General features: G+C 42.2%; 1 protein-coding gene across 10 annotated transcripts in view; it reads right to left on the bottom strand.

Moving 5' to 3' along the window:
- ARHGAP44 (Rho GTPase activating protein 44) overlaps nucleotides 1-18,727 on the bottom strand; it is a 203,354-nt gene that overhangs the window by 78,000 nt on the left and 106,627 nt on the right. For 8 of the 10 annotated variants that reach the window (XM_005582936.5, XM_005582934.5, XM_065532790.2 and 5 more), the window contains exons 3-4: nucleotides 17,740-17,844; nucleotides 5,287-5,363 (exon numbers count right to left, since the gene is read on the bottom strand). In XM_005582936.5, coding sequence (XP_005582993.1) covers nucleotides 5,287-5,363; nucleotides 17,740-17,844 — 182 coding nt within the window. Of the gene's footprint in view, nucleotides 1-5,286; nucleotides 5,364-17,739; nucleotides 17,845-18,727 lie in introns of those variants that run through there. The other 2 variants (XM_074018617.1, XM_074018618.1) reach the window with 1 other exon arrangement.

The following is an 18,727-nucleotide window of genomic DNA, read 5'->3' as shown; positions in this document are numbered from 1 at the left end:
CAGTAAATATGCTTGTGCTGTCTCTTTTTGCATGTGTGAAAATTTCACTAGCACAAATGGGAGTTCCCATTGCTCTATACCCTTGCCAACTCTTGATCTTGGTAGGTGTCTTAATTTCTGCCAAACTAGTGGATACAAATTATTATCTCCTTCTGATTTTAATTTACATTCCTTGACTGCTAGTAAGACTGAATATCCCTGTCCCGTGAAGTGCCTGTTCATATTCCTTGGCTATTTTTGTTTTAGGATCTATTTATTTGTAGGAACTTCATATACATAGGTGTGTGAATGAAGATTTTCACTCTTTTTCCTATCTGCCGCAAACGTCAGTGCCCAGGTGTACTTTTTATCCTTGCATCTTTTTAATGATGTCTTTTTTTCGGAGACGAAATCTTGCTCTATCACCCAGGCTGGAGTGCAGTGACGCGATCTCGGCTCACCGCAACCTCCGCCTCCCGGGTTCAAGCGATTCTTGTGCCTCAGCCTCCCGAGTGGCTGGGATTACAGGTGCGTGCCACTGCACCTGGCTAACTTTTTGTATTTCAGTAGAGATGAGGTTTCACCATGTTGGCCAGGCTGCTCTTGAACTCCTGACCTCAGGTAATCCACCCACTTTGGCCTCCCAAAGTGTTAGGATTATAGGCGTGAGCCACTATGCCCAGCTTAATGGTGTCTCATATCTGGTTTTCTGGTATTTATTCCATATTTCTAATACTACTTAATTTTAAAAATTTAAATATTAGCTATTGACATCACAGAAAATGAGAATTTAGCTATGTTTCCATTTCCCCTCCTTCCCTTTATTTATATTAATAGATGCTTATTATTTATATTACACTTTGACTTCATATTATTTGGAGTTAATCTGGGTAGTATACTATAATTACTGGTTTTCCCCGCACTCTTATTTGTTCTCCCTGGAATTAATAATTGCCTTGTTTGGCTTGCTTGTTTTCTATGTACCCAATTGAATTCAAAATACTTCGCCACTTTCCTAATTTGTCTGTCAAGATATTGAACCAAAATTTGCTTAACTTACTTAAAAAAAATTAAACCTCATCCTAAGCAGTGATAAACACCAAATTTATGAGTTTTGTGTGCTAATTTTGTTTCTTCGGTTATATATTAAAAACATTACCAAAAAAATATTGAACCATACATCATGTAAATGAATTTCATCTTCTTGAATTAATCCCTCCTGGACCTGTCTCAATGCGGACTGAGTTTTCCTCTATCCCTAAGGCACATCTGTCTTCCTGGCATCTTTCTTCACCATTCCCTGGGATTCTCTTCCTCTGTCTTGTGCTGGGCATTCTGTTATCTTGGGTCTACCTCTCTTTTGGTCTCTCCCTCACCAAGGACACATCTTGCTGTCTTGCTTTAGCTTGCTGAGAAAGAATAGATGGGAAGTCAATTTTTTTGCCACGTATGTCATGGCATTCTCCTCTAACCTCTCACTGATTGACACTTGGGCAGAATATTGAACTCCTAGGCTGAGCATGCTTCCTTCAGAAGCAGAATCCTGAAGGCACTGCTTAAGAATCTTCTATCTGCCATTGCTGCTTTTGCTCAGTCTGGAAGCATTCACATTTCTGATCCTCTGTATGTGACATGTTTTCTCTCTAGAAGGTTGTAGAATCTTTTGTCACCAGTATACATGATGGTGAGCTCTGTGACATAAACTTAATTCTTCCCATTGTATTGGGAGCTCAACGGGCCTTTTCAGTATAGAAACTCATGTCCTCAAGGTCTGGAAAATGCTGTTGGATTATTTATTATTATACCTTCCTCTCCTTTTCTAAGAACTCCTGTTATTCGGGCATAAGACTTCCTGGATTGGTCCTCGAATTTTCTAATTTTTTCTATTGTCTGTGTCTTTGTCTTCTTGCTTATCTGGATGATTTCTTCATATTTATCTTCTAAACCTCCTACTGAGAATTTCAGATCTTCTGTCATACTTTTTCATTTCTACAAGCTTGCTTTTGGTCTCAGGGTATTTCTTGCCCATAAACATTTTGCATTAACATTCTGTTTTTCATTTCATGGACATATTATCTTCCCTTACCACTTGAAAACATAAGTGATTGTTCTCCTAACATTTTTTCCTCCCCTCCACAATCTCTGTTTCTTCCAGGCTGCATTTTATCCACCCCATTGTTTTGGTCTCCAGCTTTCAGGTTAGAGAATTTCCTCAGATGTCTGATGATCTTTGGTGCCTCTCTATATTTAAGAGCAGAGACTAAAAAGCTCAGAGTATGTGAATTCATCTGTAGAAAGATCTGGTTGGGTCACTTATTGAGGCACTGACCCTCTCCAACGTCCTCAGATCTTTAGGTCCTTCCTTTTGGACTAATCTGATTCCCCAGAGAAGCCTCTTCGAATTTCCTGCTTAGAGGATAAAGGCCTGGGGGCTGCATGACTGGAAGAAGAGGGCTGAGGAGTACCAGCATCCACATCCAGTACACATTAGATCACTCAAGCCTCTTCTTTACTGAATGGTACCCATACACTCCACTGTACCGAGAGTCCCCCATTCTAGAGATGCTCTCTTATCCCCTCTAGAGAATTCTGCCCAGGTGGGAGAGGGGGGATGACAGCCACCTAGACGTGTGGATGGGGCAGGGTTTAGTGATCCAAGTGGTAACTGAAAAGCTTTCAACCACGTTCATGGGTTTCAGCACCCACTCCACCCCCAAAGACCCACTATTCCAGAGATCCCTGGTGCCAGTTCTTGACGACTCTAAGCATTACCTGATGTAATTTACATGGGATCTTTGCATATCTACTTCTGGCTTGGGAGTCAGCTTTTGGGGACTTGACAGGTTAGTTCCCAGTCATTCATATGCTTTACAGCTCACAAAACTGTGTTGCTGTTGTCTTTCTGCTTTTTCCTGCCATTGTGGGTTTATGTCTTTTAAGAAAAAAAAAAAAAAAATCTCCATATTGTAGTTTTAGTGGATTTTGGAAGGAGAGAAAATCAGATGCATGTTCAATCTGTCATCTTTACTTCCAACCTTGCTGTGTCATTGTATTACACGCATGACTCTTGGAAATACCATACAACAGGATTTCACGTCTGTCCACCTGAAATTTTCTTTGAACAGTTGAGTTTATTCCATTTATATCTCTTACGATTGCAGAGATATATGCAATGATTGCTACCACCCTTATTTTCTGTTTTCCAATTATTATGTGTTTTTGTTTTTTGTTTTGTTTTTTTTTCTCTTGTAGTGCCTTCTATGTATTTTTTTTTAATTATCCTTTTTATCCTTTGTTAGTTTGAAAGTTATATATCTTATTTCTATTCTTTTTGTGGTTAGTCTTACTTTTCTAACATGCATATCTGACACTAAATTTATTTTATTTTTTTACTATTTGGACATTAAATTTAAATGTAATAACTTTATCCTCCTTTCAAACAATACAGGAGCTTGAAATACTGATTCTGTCACCACAGAAACTTAAAGTCCTTCTCTTTTGTCTTGTCACATCTCTAAAAAACATTGTTCTTTGTTAAAATGCTACATAAGCATGCCTGTAATCCCAGTACTTTGGGAGGCCAAGGCGGGTGGATCAGTTGAGGTCAGAAGTTCATGACCAGCCTGGCCAGCATGGTGAAACCCCATCTCTACTAAAAATACAAAAATTAGCTGGGCGTGGTGGTGCTCGCCTATAATCCCAGCTATTTGGGAGGTGGAGGCAGGAGAATCACTTGCACCCGGGAGGCAGAGGTTGCAGTGAGCCGAGATTGTGCCATTGAACTCCAGCCTGGGTGACAGAGCAAGAATCTATTTCCAAAAAAAAAAAAAAAAAGTCTACGTAAGCCCATGTTCTAACTATCCTTTGATCTACTAATTCCTGAGTTCTTCCATGTGTATGTGCTACACATTTTAATAAAATCTATTTGCTTTTCTCTTGTTAATCTACCTTTTGTCAATCTAATTTTCAGGGCCCAACCAAAGAACCTAAGATGGTTCGAGAGAAAAAAAAAAGTTTCCTCTCCTACAACACAATTTTTTTCCTACCTTGGTACTTGTACTTCTCATCTTTCTTCTATTTCTGTGAAAGAGATGTAATCTATTTCATATAGCCTTAACTAGCCCTTTCAGTGAGAATATGTAGGTAGTATCTTCTTCAAATCTTTGCCTGAAAATATCCTTACTCTTTCCTATTTTATCATAGAATACTAAGTTTCTTATATTTTCGCTCAATACTTGAAGACATTACTCCATTATCTCCTGGCGTTCACTGTGGCTGACGAATACATAGCTTGTTATCAGTTTAATTGCTATTTTATAGTAATGATCTTCTTTTCCTCTGGTCAATTTTATATTTTTCTCTTTTTTGTTGATGATCTGTGGTCTTACTACAATATGTCCAGGGATGAATTTTTTTCTTGTTGATCTCCATCAAATCATTTTGTGCTCCTTAAACCTAAAGACATGTTTTTCTTTAAATCTGGAAAAGAAAAATTCAACCACAAACTTCCCCTTCTCCCTATTTTCTTCCTCAGGAATGCCCACTAGATGGAATGTTAAGCTTTTGCATTCTATCACCCATGTTTCTCAGTTTAAGAATGCCTACGTCCTTATCTCTGCACTTCATTCTCTTCATTCTGGGTGGCGGCTCTACATCTGTTTTCAAGTTCAGTGATTCTTTATTTGTGTATAATCTTCAGTTTCTTTCGACTAAAGATCATTTAACATTTTCAGCATAATTTTGGAAAGTTCTCTTTGGTTGGCCTTCAATCCTGCCTATTCTTTTTTAATATTGTTTGATTCTCTTGTCAAGGATTCTGTTTTTTTTTAATTTTAAAATTTCCATTTAAACAATTATTTTTTATTTTCTTCCATACAGTTCTATTATTTTTAGTTCTCAGGGTACGGACTCTCCTACTGATTGTGTCTGCTGATGCTCTCTCATGACGATTCTATTTTCAGTTTGTTTTGTTGTAAGCTCAACATGAGCAAGGGCTGCTTTTCTGAGAATCTTGTAAGTTCTGACATTTGAATTGAGAGGTTTCATATTTGCTTCTGCTAGGGCCCGAGGGATTTCAATTGTCCTTCACCAGTTTCATGTTAATCTCTCTACTTGGGCCTTGCCTCACTGCACAGACAATACGACTTCAGAGCCAAGAGTTCTGATTTCCCACTGGTAACATTTTCGTTTTTTTCCACCGAAGTCCCCAGTGAGAATTCAGGTGCTTCCCTGAGAGGGTCTAGTCCCCTTTGCATAGATGGGGACTTACCTAGATTTGGCGCCAACCCACGCAAGGTGTCACCTTACCCAAGAAGTGTGTCATCTCCCAGGATAGCTGACCCCTCCATCAGACACTGAGCCAGTGTTGTCAAAGGCAACTTTTTCTGAAAAGAAAGCAAATGGTGTAATGAAAGCTACTTTCCATATTCATCTGTTGCATCTAAAACAGCAAGAAGTCAAATACTTGCCGAGGTATTTTATCAGCTATGAAACAAGCTGACTTTAAAATAGGTTTAAACCTAGAAATTCATAGTGTACCATGATGGGTTAGACTTAGAGACGTCAAAATTCAGAAAACGAGAACTGAATTGTATTTGCCACTTTGGGAAATAAGCCTAAGGCTAACATGCTGCATTTTAAAATGAGGTAGGACGGCAAGAAGGAAAAATGAGAAAAATTTAAAATGATGTTAACAAAGATTTGAGCAATGCCTTAATTTCCAAAAATAATATATCTCTTAAAGAGTGTATTTGCCTTATTTTAAAAATGAGGCAGTGACTGGGTGCGGTGGCTCATGCCTGTAATCCCAGCACTTTGGGAGGCTGAGGTGGGGAAATCACCTGAGGTCAGGAGTTCGAGACCAGCCTGGCCAACACGGTGAAACCCTGTCTCTACTAATAATATAAAAATTAACTGGGTGTGGTGGCGCATGCCTGTGATTCCAGCTACTCGGGAGGCTGAGGCAGCAGAATGGCTTAAACCTGGGAGGCAGAGGTTGCAGTGAGCCAAGATTGTGCCATTGCACTCCAGCCTGGGCAACAAGACTGAAACTCCATCTCCAAAATAAATAAATAAATAAATGAGGCAGCTATGGTCAAAAAAGAGAGAGAAAAGTGTTCACATGCAATTACAACCCAGAAAGAGTAAGCACCAAAATAAAGACACACTACAAAAAAGATAGATGGCTGAGGAGCACATGAAAAGATAATTAACCTCATTAGTCATTAGGGAAACCCCAATCAAGGTCTCACTTTACACTCACTAAAATGGCTATAATAATATTAATACTTAACAAAACAAAAAAAATAAGGATTGGTGAGCATAAACCTTCATGCATTACTAGTGGAAGTTTAAACTGGTGCAGCACTGTGAAAGTGTACTTAGTATCTCAATAAGTTAAGCAGAATTATCACATGGTATAGCAATTGCACTCCTGGGTATATATCCAAAGTAACTGAAAACAGATGTTCAAAAAAGAGGTACACAAATGTGAAGAGCAACACTATTCACAACGGCCAAAAGGGGGGAACAACTCAAATGTCCACCAATGAATAAATGGATAAACAAAATGTGGTATGTCCATACAATGGAACATTATGCAGCCATGAAAAAGGGAATGCTGCATGCTATAATATGGATGAATCCTGAAGACATCATGCTAAATGAAATAACCTAGACACAAAAGGACACATATTGTGTAACTCTATTTAATGAAATATCCAGAATAAGCAAATTCACAGAGATAGAAAGTAGATTAGTGCTTGTCACAGGACTGCAGGGGTGAGTAAAATGGGGAAGGACTGCTTAAAGGGTATGTGGTTTCCTTTGGGGATGATGGAAACATTCTGGAACTAGATAGTGGTGGTAAATAGCCTGTTAAAACCACTGTACACTTTTAAGTGCTACATTTTATGTTACAGGGAGGGACAGACAAGCTGTGATAGGAGTTTAGCATGACCTGTTCCCCATGCTAAGTATCAAAGAGTTCTCTCCTTTCTGAACTAAGATCAGCCAGTACACAGACAGAACAAAAACAAGGTAAGAACCACTAGCACCTTCTCAGGTCTTCCAGTCTACATGGCTACAAAGGTAGTTCTGCAAATAGAAAGTGACTGAACTACACCCAGCCCAGAGCCTCCTGGTGTTAACACACAGAGAGTTTCCACTTATAATTCATTTACTAATTCAACATTTATGCAGGGCAGGCACCACACCAGTGATGAATAAAACCAGACACTGTTCTCATGGAACATTTTTCTTTTCTCTTTTCTTTCTCTTTTCTTCTTCCTTCTTTCTTTTCTTTTCTTTTGTTTTGTTGTTTGTTTTGTTTTGTTTTTCGATACAAGGTCTTGCCCTGTCACCCAGGCTGGAGTACGGTGTTGCAATCATAGCTCACTGAAGCCTCCAGCTCCTGGGCCCAAGCAATCCTCCTGCCTCAGCTTCCCAAGCAACTACAACTACAGGCACGCACCCCGACGCCTGGCTAATTTTATTTCTAAATTTTTTGTAGAGATGGTGTCTCACTATGTTTCCCAGGATGATCTCGAACTCCTTGGCTCAAGCAATCCTCCTGCTTTGGCCTCCCAAAGTGCTGGGATATCAGGTGTGAGCCACCACACCCAGCCACAGAACTTACTTCTAATGGTGAAGATAAACAATAAACATCATCATACCTTGCCCTAAGGTTACTCTTTCCATCTGGTTGTTCATTTGTATCCTTTATAATATCCTAACTGATAAATACAACTAAAGTGTTTCCCTGAGTTCTCCAAGCCATTTTAGCAAATTATCAAACCTGACGAGGGGGTTGCAGAACCCCTAATTTATAGCTGGTTGATCAGAAATAGCAGAAGGCTAGATTTGCAACTGACATGCTAAGTAGGGGCAGTCTTGTAGGACTGAGTCCTTAACCTGTGAGATCTGACACTAACTCCAGGTATACAGTGTCAGAATAAATTGCAAGACACACAGCTGGTGTTCAGAGAGTTGGAGAACGGCTTGGTGTGTGGAGAAAATCCCCCCACACATGTGGTCACAGAAGTGTTATATAAGTGTAGACAAACAGAGTGTGTTTTTCAGAGAAGCAGGCATAATATTCCAGTTGTAGCCTCACAGAGAGGGCATAGCTTATGGTATTGGTTCTCAACCAGGGGTGATTTTTGTCCCGCTGGGGTCATTTGGCAACATCTGGAGACATTTCTGATTGGTACCGCATGGGAGATGCTATTGGCATCTGATGGGTAGAGGCCAGGGACGTTGCTAAACATCCTACAATGCACAGAACGGTCTCCTCCAACAAAGAATTACTAGGCTCAAAATGTCAATAGTGCCATGCTTGAGAAACCAGGTTTAATTTGCAAGTGTCTACAATGTCCCAGTGACAAGTCAGTGAAGACGCTTCGTCTTGAATGTCAGATGGTACAATCATAGGACTGATGAGCTCACATAAAAAGACCATTTTGGTTTGTGTTAAACATTCACAGTCCTGTGACCTGCCATCAGGGCAAGACTTCAGTGTTTTCGAATCTTTTTGAAATTGGACAGAGAGGATTTGCCTATAGTAAAGGGGACTTCTGACAGTCCAAGAGTTGACATCCTTTGAAGAAATACATCTACCAGAAGGTAAGTAGAGTTTTTCCAACTATGGAAAAAGACTAGCCAGATTATCCTGTCAGTGAGTAGAGCAGAAAACTGTACCCAAGGGTGACCAAATGAATGAAGGTCAAGATCAACAAGACAAGACCAGCCACTGGAGGAACATGAGGTTGATTGGACTTCTGGAGGGAGGATGGAAAGGGGACAGCCAAGCAACCGTTCTGCAAAGTGCGACTGGAAAACACAGTTTGGAGTTACAGGGCTGGAGGCAGCCTGCTCCTGAGCCAAGGAAGCTACATTTTCTCATTTTGAGTCATTTAACACCTGGACTAATGATTTTGAGATCCTCTTAGGTAGCAGAGACGACAGAATTAAGTGAATTCTCAACGGATGTGCTTTTTAATTTTAACAAGGAGCATAACCTTTCCCTCCTGCCCTTTCTCAATTCTCTATCATATCTCTTATAGTAAAAGAATTAATTCGCCTGTAATCCCAGCACTTTGGGAGGCCGAGACGGGTGGATCATGAGGTCAGGAGTTTGAGACCAGCCTGGCCAATATGGTGAAACCCCATCTCTACTAAAAATACAAAAAAAATTAGCCGTGGGTGGTGGTACACACCTGTAGTCCCAGCTACTTGGGAGGCTGAGGCAGGGGAATTGCTAGAACCTGGGAGACAGAAGTTGCAGTGAGCCGAGATCGTGCCACTGCACTTCAGCCTGGGTGACAGAGTGAGACTCCGTCTCAAAAAAATAAATAAATAAAACTAAAAGATGCCAGAAGATTTATAGTAAAAAGTCTCTCCCACACTCACTCATCCCTCAACCACCTCATTCCCCTCACCAGAGACCGTGACAGTGACCAGATTTTGTGTATCCTTTCATAAATATTCTAAGCAGATTCGATTATACATACATGTGTGCGTCTGCTTTTAGTATTTCTCCCCACGTTAGCATACTCAATTTACACACCACTCTGTGCCTTGCTTTCCTTTTCACATAGAGATAGATACCTTTCATATCATTTCCTATCATTACATATGGAACTGTCTTGTTCTTTTATTTTAATGGCTACACAGATCATTGAATGAAGATGAGAAAATGTATTTACTCAAGTACCCTATCAATGGTGTAACTGTCACTCTAGGAGAGATGTTAAGGTGAATTTGAGAGCCTGGATTCCAAGGTGGGGGTAAGTTAGTGAAAATCAACATGAGTTTTTATTTGTGTAGATGCTTTAAGAATCAAGAAATTGGCCAGGGGCCGTGGCTCACACCTGTAATCCCAGCGCTTTGGGAGGCCAAGGCAGGCGGATCATGAGGTCAGCAGATTAAGACCATCCTGGCTAACATGGTGAAGCCCCACCTCTACTAAAAATACAAAAAATTAGCTGGGTGTGGCAGCATGCACCTGTAATCCCAGCTACTCGGGAGGCTGAGGCAGGAGAATCGCTTCAACCCAGGAGGCGGTGGTTGCAGTGAGCTGAGATCGCACCACTGCACTCCACCCTGGGCAACAGAACAAGACTCTGTCTCAAATTAAAAAAAAAAAAAAAAAAAAAAGAATCTAGAAATTACAAGGACGTCACCAAATGACAAAAGAAAGGAATGCGTTAAGATGATATTACTTTCATAACAAAAGGGGGTAAGTGTAACCCCATAATCAAAGACAGTACGTAAGAAGAAGTTAATGAACTGTAATCCACAACAGACTACAAATGATTTCTATTTCTAAAAAGATTCCCTAAGGTGAAGGAACATTAACAGCTCGAGAAATGGCAGGCATTGTAGTAATCTCATATAACCTAAGATTGCTTCTAACTGAGACCCTGTTTGCTTTCTCCCTCACACTTTGGTCGCCCCCATTTCAAGTATAATGACATCCAATCTTATACAAAGGCATAAGAATGATACAATGGACTCTGGGGACTCAGGGGAAAGGGTGGGAGGGGGTGAGGGATAAAAGAGTACACATTGGGTACAGTGTACACTACTCAGGTGATGGGTGCACCAAAATATCAGAAATCACCACTAAAGAACTTATTCATGTAACCAACACCACCTGTTCCCCAAAAACCTATTGAAATAAATTAATTAAATTTTCTTTAAAAAGGATATCCAGTCTTAGAAGAATTAAATTGCTGAAAGATCTAGAAAAGCTCCCAAAATCATTCTCCCTCCAGTACCAAGGATCCATACTGACACAGCCAGTCCCGATCCCTGGTAAATATTAGTGTCCAGGTAAAAAGATCTTAGCAAACTTCATGCTGGCCAGTGACTTTCAGAGACAAACAGGAGCTATGAAAATAATTTTTTTCCCTAGCTCTAGAGTTCAGATAGAACCTTAAGAATTAAGGGAAGGAAAGACAGACTGTCCCAGGGTTTCAATATATAGTCAATCTGACATGTCTGAGTTAACTATTCTCTCTAAAATTATCTTGGGCATAAGCAACACAGTTTGTAGGATGACCCAGACAATAAGCCTCATTCTAATATCCACCCCATTCCTACACACACACACACACACACTCTCTCTCTCTCTCTCTCTCTCTCTCTTTCTCTTTCTCTCTCTTTCTCTCTCTCTTTCTCTTTCTCTCTCTCTCTCTTTCTCTCTCTTTGTCTCTGTCTGTCTCTCTCTCTCTTTCTCTCTCTCTCTCTCTCATATATTCCCTATCTCTGAAAATTGTTGTCTACTGTCCTCTAATTCCAGGCCCAGGCAACCAGCTCTTCTGTGGTTCAGCCCCAACAAGACACACAGCCCAGGCTTGATGCTCTGGTCTCAATGGTTCTTAACAGCCACTCCAGCCTAACAGTGGGCCACTGCTAACAGCACCAGGTTACACTTCTTTAATATTTACTTAAGTTAACATTGTACAAGGCATGTACATGCTTTACCTCACTGACCTCTCAAACAACTCTGCTGGGTAGGGAATTGTTATGATTCTGACCACTTTCCAAGTGAAGAAGCTAAGGCTTATGAGGTAATGAACTTGCCCAAGCTCAGGTTAACTTAGGAAGCGACAGAATTGGGCTTCACCCTTCGGTGGTCAGATTGCAGAGCTTAACCTCAGAATTGCCTGTTACAGAAGAGGAAGGGCATGCTAGTGTGGTGGGCATGCTAGTGTGGTAGGCAAGTTCTGTGCCTAAAATATTCACAGACCATCCATTCACGACACACATCTACTTGTATCATTGTCCTGTCATGGCAGGTTCTTTCTTAGGCACGGAGAACAGAACTGATGGGGACACAAGATCCCTGGTCCCATCACAATGATGGAAATGATCACAGTGATTTCAGATACTAATGTGTGCTATAAAGAAAATAAAATACGGAGATGGGATTAGGGTGAGTGAGGAAGCAGACACATTAGGTGGTCAAGAAAGCCTCCTGAAAAGGTGACATCTGAGCTGAGAACTGAACAGGTTGCTGGCTTGAAATGCTGGATAAGAGCATTCCCTACGGACGATAGAGAAAGCACAATGGCTGAAGCGGAGAGTGAGCTAGGCATGCTCAGTACCAGGTGAGCACAGCTGAAGAACGATGACAGAGGGGAAGGAAGCCCAGAGCCAAGCTCAGAGATGCAGGTAGAAGACACATAGTGTCCAAGGGCCAAGATAAGGAGTTCAGATTTTATTCTACAATGGGAATCCTGGAGCAGGATTAGGCAGGAGGGTGACATGACTGGATTTCCAATTCAAACACTGGTTCCTGCGGTTGCAGAGAAGGGAAGAGGAAGCAGGAGGGAAGGGTTTAGGGTGGAAGACGTGATAGGAGTCACTGTGTTCAGAAAGAACTGACAGCTGCTTAGACTAGGGTGGTAAATGTTGAAGCCAAATGGAAATTCTCTGGAGGAAGAGTCAGCAGGGCTTACTGACAGCCTAGACATGGGGCATATGGAAAGGAGAGAATAAAGAATGGTGTCTGGGATTTAGATGAGCAAGTGCATGGATTTACAGTACCATTCTCTACTGTTCTGCCCTCTTTGCTGGGTCCTCCTCCTGGTAGAGTGTGAAATGCTGCAGTTCCTGGGGTTCCTGATTCAAAAGCCATTTGTCTTCTCACCTGCATTTTCTCCCGAGGTGATCTCAGCAGCTCCAATGGATTCAACAGTCACTTGGGGTAGAGACCATGAAACCCCTCTCTCCTCTTCATATGGCCACATCCACTCAGTTATCAAGCCCTGATACTCTACCTCCAGGATCTACCATGGACACTGATTTTTCTCCCTTTTCAGGTCCTCATTGCATCTCACTGAAATTGTTCCCATCTCTGTGTAACTGGCCTCACTTCTGCCATGGTCTCACCCGTGAGTCCTTTATTCATACAATTTTCAACAAATCCGATCATGTCTCTCCCTGTTAAAATGTTGGCTTTCCTCTACTCTTAGGGATAAAGTCCAAACCCTCACCATGCCCTACAAGGCGTGATCCCGTCCTCTGCAGTCCCGCCCCATGCCACATCTTCCCCATTCTCTACAGTCTGGTCACTCTGGCCACCTTTATTCTTCTCAAAAATGCCAAACTTGGCCAGGTGTGGTGGCTCACACCTGTAATCCCAGCACTTTGGGAGGCTGAGGTGAGTAGATCACCTGAGGTCAGGAGTTCGATACCAGCCTGGTCAACATGGTGAAACCCTGTCTCTACTAAAAATACAAAAATTAGCTGGGTGTGGTGGCACATGCCTGTAATCTCAGCTACTTGGGAGGCTGAGGCAGGAGAACTGCTTGAACCCGAGAAGCGGAGGTTGCAGTGAGCCGAGATCGTGCCATTGCACTCCAGCCTAGGCAACAAGAGTGAAACTTCGTCTCAAGAAATAAAAATAAAAATAAAAATAAAACTACAGCTAAACTTTTTCCTATCTCTCGGAACCCGGCACATCTTGCTCCCTGTCTGAGAAGTGTGTTTACCCCTTTTGGTGCTGCTACCTTTTACCTGTCCTTAACGGCCACTTCCTCACGGAAACCTCCCACTATTTAATTCCTAGCAAGCGCTTCTTCTCAGCACTAAGACATGGTCTGAGTAGCAAATGCACTGTGAGTATGATGCCTGTCTCCCCTTGGGTGGTGAGCTTCTGGAGCACAGAAATCCTGCTCAGCTGACTCAGCACTTAGCATACACACCGCCTTGCATGGCAGACTTGGTGCTTTCTAAATATTTGCTGAATAAGGTGGAGAAACACTTTCACACGGTAGCACTTTATTTGTTGGGCATGACTTCCTAATGAGAAATGCAAGGACTTCAAAAAACTAAACATCTTCATTATATTAAGAGTCCTGGAAACCTAGGAACTAACTAGTTATTATCCAGGACTAAAGATGGCAACATGGAGGCCGGGCGTGGTGGCTCACGCCTGTAATCCCAACACTTTGGGAGGCTGAGGTAGGCAGATCACGAGGTCAGGAGTTCGAGACCAGCTTGGCCAATATGGTGAAACCCTGTCTCTACTAAAAATACAAAAATTAGCTGGGTGTGGAGGTGGACGTCTGTAATCGCAGCTACTCGGGAGGCTGAGGCAGGAGAATCGCTTGAACTCAGGAGGCGGAGATTGCAGTGAGCCGAGATGGCGCTACTGCACTCCAGCCTGAGCGACAGAGCAAGGCTCCATCTCAAAAAAAAAATAAAAATAAAAATAAAAAAAGATGGCAACATGGAAAGGTAATTCATATGCTTTCTATTCTTCATCCCACATAAGGAATCCAGTTGTACTCAGTACCCACAAGACAATAATGTTCTCTCTGTTCACTGAGATAACGTCAACAAAATCCCATTTGTATGCCTATCCACATCTGGCTGGCAGCCACAGCTTTCAGGGTAAAACTTTTAAAAGTGGTATGACAAAAGTTTAGGAGTTGGAACACACAACTAAAGAGCTACTGAGCTTGTTAAAAGAGAAATAACAAAAAGCAACTTACATGTGCTCAAGTAGCAACTTACATGTGCTCAAATAAAAAGCAGAATATTGCATGGATCCCCATAAAGTCTCTTCTGAACCTGAGATTCCAAGACCCACACTCTCCCTGTGATTGTCCATCTCTGGACCCTCTCACAACATTTAACTCCCAAGACAGCGTCTGTTCATTCACTCCCTCCCTCCCACCCCACCTTCCCTTTACCTGATCCTTTTCATTTTATTTCTTTTCCTTCTCACCAATTGCTCCGATCTTGACATATCTCTCTACTTAATCATGACAAAGAACTGGATATGCATCTCACTATTTGAGGTGATTTATAAATATCATGTTTCCTATCACATCTCTTAATGTGTTTAGAGAAAAACTGAAAAAAAAATGAGTTTGGAAATTTTTTCCCACAGTTCTTTGATTGTTTCATATTTTAAATGGCTCTTTGACTTTCAGACCGTTTATTCAGTCATATGATGACAAGGAAAGATGGATCAGCATAAGAAATCATTGACAAAATCAAGCACTTAAAATCCATGCAGTGAGGCTGGGCACAGTGGCTCACATCTATAATCCCAGCACTTTGGGAGGCCTAGGCGGGCAGATCACGAGGTCAAGAGATCAAGACCATCCTGGCCAACATGGTGAAACCTTGTCTCTACCAAAAATACAAAAATTAGATGGGCATGGTGGCACGCACCTGTAGTTCCCAGCTACTCGGTAGGGTTAGGCAGGAAAATCACTTGAACCTGGGAGGTGGAGGTTGCAGTGAGCCAAGATTGCGCCACTGCACTCCAGTCTGGGCGACAGAGCAAGACTCTGTCTTTAAGAAAAAAAAAAATCCATAGAGTGAAATCACTGACCCATAAGTGCTTGGGCACCTACTTCCACTGCAGACTTCTCCCAGTTTACACGTTTATCACTGCATGCACGTGACTGCAGCCTTCAGAGCCTGATAACAACCACTGTGTGTCTTCTCTAGTAAAAGAAGCCAGATAGAGTATGTCCTAGTTGGTGAATCATGGCCAGTCACAGCAAACCCACTTATCTTGGATACATATTCACCTTCTCAGCCTCCCTTGCCGCTAGAGAAACATACATGAAATTAATTCATGGTCTTAGCGCCCTCCCACTTCCTGCCTGTGATGTGGTTATGTGAAGATGTGATGCATGGAGCTGCAGCAGCCACATTACAGTTGTAAATGGAGGCCCAAGCGTCACATAGATGCTGACCCAAAGCTGCTAAATAAACCTTGGAACTGGCTACATCAGACATTTTGTTAAGTGAGGCAATTATGTGCCTTTTTCTCAAGTCTCTAGGAAGCAGTATAGTTATTAACCATTTTTTTTATTTTCTGTATTCAGATGCTTTGACAACATCTTGGACCCTTGCTGATCCTGAAGGGACTGCCCCTCCCAGACTAGGCAATTCCTAGAAATAGTAAACAACTCACCCACAGAATGCTTTTTAAATGCAAGCTTAATCTAGAGTTCACATTTCAACAACCTCCTCTAAGGGGCTCTCATACTCCAGGCCACTGTCCATCTGCCCTAATTACCCGACTGGGAGGTCAGGTCCCAGACAACTAGAAATAGTCCTTAATAATTCAAACTAATCAATCCTATATCTGCTGCAGACACCACAACAAAGGCTCTGGCCCACGGTCCTCTCTTTTACCTCCTGACCAACCCTGGAGCTTCCCCTGTGGCCCTCTGGGTGATGTGGCCTGTCCCCTTCTCTTGGGAAGCATGAATAACTCTCTCTCCTTGGCAATCATCTCCTGATCTGCCTTTGGCATACCTCAAATGTTCTATCCACGAACTATACATCAGATCACTCAGGGACCCAAATGTCCCCTTACTGGGGATTCTCAATTCAGTGAAAACGTCACCAATCCAGGTAAATTCATCTGATCCCAGAAAAATAATGTTAGTACTAATCCGCTTACCAACACCAAAGGCCAAATTCAAGCCTCTGGTGGTAACATTCAGATGATACTCTCGATACCAAAACATACTGTACTTTGGACCAGTTATTTTAAAAATGGTGCCTCTTGGAACAACAACAAAAAAAGGACACAGATGAAAGGCAGGCTTGGCTCCAGCATCCCCATCCGGAACCGTTCCTGGAGTCCCCCATTAGATATGGGTTTGATAAAAGGGTTTCATGCCCAAAGTCGTTTTGCAAACTCTCCCTTCAGACAGTTCCCCTTGCTGAATTCCTGATACGTACAGAATTATTTCTATAGATATTTTTCAGAGCTGTGAAAGTTTTATTTATACACACACAAATGATTCCTGCTGGGAATATTAAGAAAGAAGAAACCAGGGCTTGGAAAAAAGAAAGAAATGACTGGTAGGGCAAGCAGAGCAGGTTTTTGCACTGCAGCAGTTGCTGGGAAGAAGTATTGTGGCACATTACATGACAGTCCAACAGAAATGAGGCTAACATAAGCCGAGGGTATCGGGGGACCAAGGGGATGCGGAAGTCAGCAATAACCGCAAGTCAAAAAAAAAGAAAAAAGTCTAAAAGATACCAATCGTGTAGATTATAAACTCAAGGAAGAAGAAAGAAAGCCTAGATTGCATATCCCTTGTAATAAAGCCAAGTGAATGTCTAAGAATATCTTTTAATCTTTGGTGGGGCTGAGAGGCATGGGGTCAAGAGGAAGGTAAACCTACAGAGGCTGCTCATGCCCAGGACTGTTGAAATGGAATCGCATTATACAATGCCTGTTATTTCTAATGTGGCTTATAGACAAAGGCATTAGAGAAGCTTTACTTAGCAGGCTCTTTTTATTGTGTCTCATTATAGCGAAAACAATTTTCAAGGGCCTTTATAGGTCACTTGTAACCTCTAAAACCACAATATACTTTTTTTCCAAGAGATCTTAAGATGCTATTGAGGCAAATGCAATCTATGAATGAGCTGAATCGGGGTTCAGATATCCATCAAGGATAAAACTTCCCTAGAGGTGAGATCTCATGCACGCCCGTCTTCCCAGTTGCTCCAATCTGGGGAGGACAGGGAGAGGACCTCACCTTGCCTGGGGAGGGCAGGGGATGCTTCAGGCTGGGCTAAAGAGCGGGAACAGTAGGGAGGGTTGTCAGTCCACAGAAAACAGAAAACAGGCAGCTAGAGCTGCTGAGTCAATTCTCAGGCACGTAAGCAGCTACATAAACAGCTACATCCAGGGGGGTCACAGGAGTAGGACCGTTGTCCTCAGTAGGCAAGATTTCAGCTCCCCGGGGCTGGGAGGGCACTTACGGAGCGCTTGTCAGCCTCTGCCCCTTGCTGGCCCTGCAGACATGCGGTGAGCTTCTTGTGCGTGCTGTGGGACACCTGTTTCACCAGCTCCAGACGCTTCTCCACCTGCAGAGAGAAGAGCGGGTGGTGCCACTGAGAGAGCGCAAGGTCAGGGGAGGAGGGATTGTGGGTGGGGACAATCACAACTCATGTTTCCATGAAGATAAGCACTCCCGGAGAGGCAGCTTTCTTTTTTTTATTATTATTATACTTTAAGTTCTAGGGTACATGTGCACAATGCGCAGGTTTGTTACCTATGTATACATGTGCCATGTTGGTGTGCTGCACCCATTAACTCGTCATTTACACTAGGTATATCTCCTAAAGCTATCCCTCCCCCCACCCCCCAACCCATGACAGGCCTGGTGTGTGATGTTCCCCATCCTGTGTCCAAGTGATCTCATTGTTCAATTCCCACCTATGAGTGAGAACATGCGGTGTTTGGTTCTGTTCTTGCGATAGGTTGCTCAGAATGATGGTTTCCAGCTTCATCCACGTCCCTACAAAGGACATGAACTCATCCTTTTTTATGGCTGCATAGTATTCCATGGTGTATATGTGCTACATTTTCTTAATCCAGTCTATCATTGACGGACATTTGGGTTGGTTCCAAGTCTTTGCTATTGTGAATAGTGCCATAATAAACATACATGTTATAAAGACACATAGATGTATGTAAATTAAAGCTCCATAGGGTCTTCTCGTCTTATTATTTCATGTCTGCCTCTTCATGGGCAGGTCAATTTCACTGGTTGAAAGTAAGAGACAGTTAAACCCTCGTGATGCCATTCATGCAAGTCCCTATTTAAAGAACAAGTGATTAAGCTACCTTTGCACAGTCAGGGTACCGCAGCCGTTGAACATGTGTCACTGGGCAGGCAGTGCCTCTAATACTAGCAATGCTAGAGGTGATGTTTTTGGTAAACAGGCGGAGGTTAAGTTTGCCGAG

This window comes from Macaca fascicularis, chromosome 16, assembly GCF_037993035.2.
Source record: "Macaca fascicularis isolate 582-1 chromosome 16, T2T-MFA8v1.1".
NCBI classification, from domain to species: Eukaryota; Metazoa; Chordata; class Mammalia; order Primates; family Cercopithecidae; genus Macaca; species Macaca fascicularis.
This window is presented reverse-complemented; position numbering and strand designations above follow the sequence as displayed.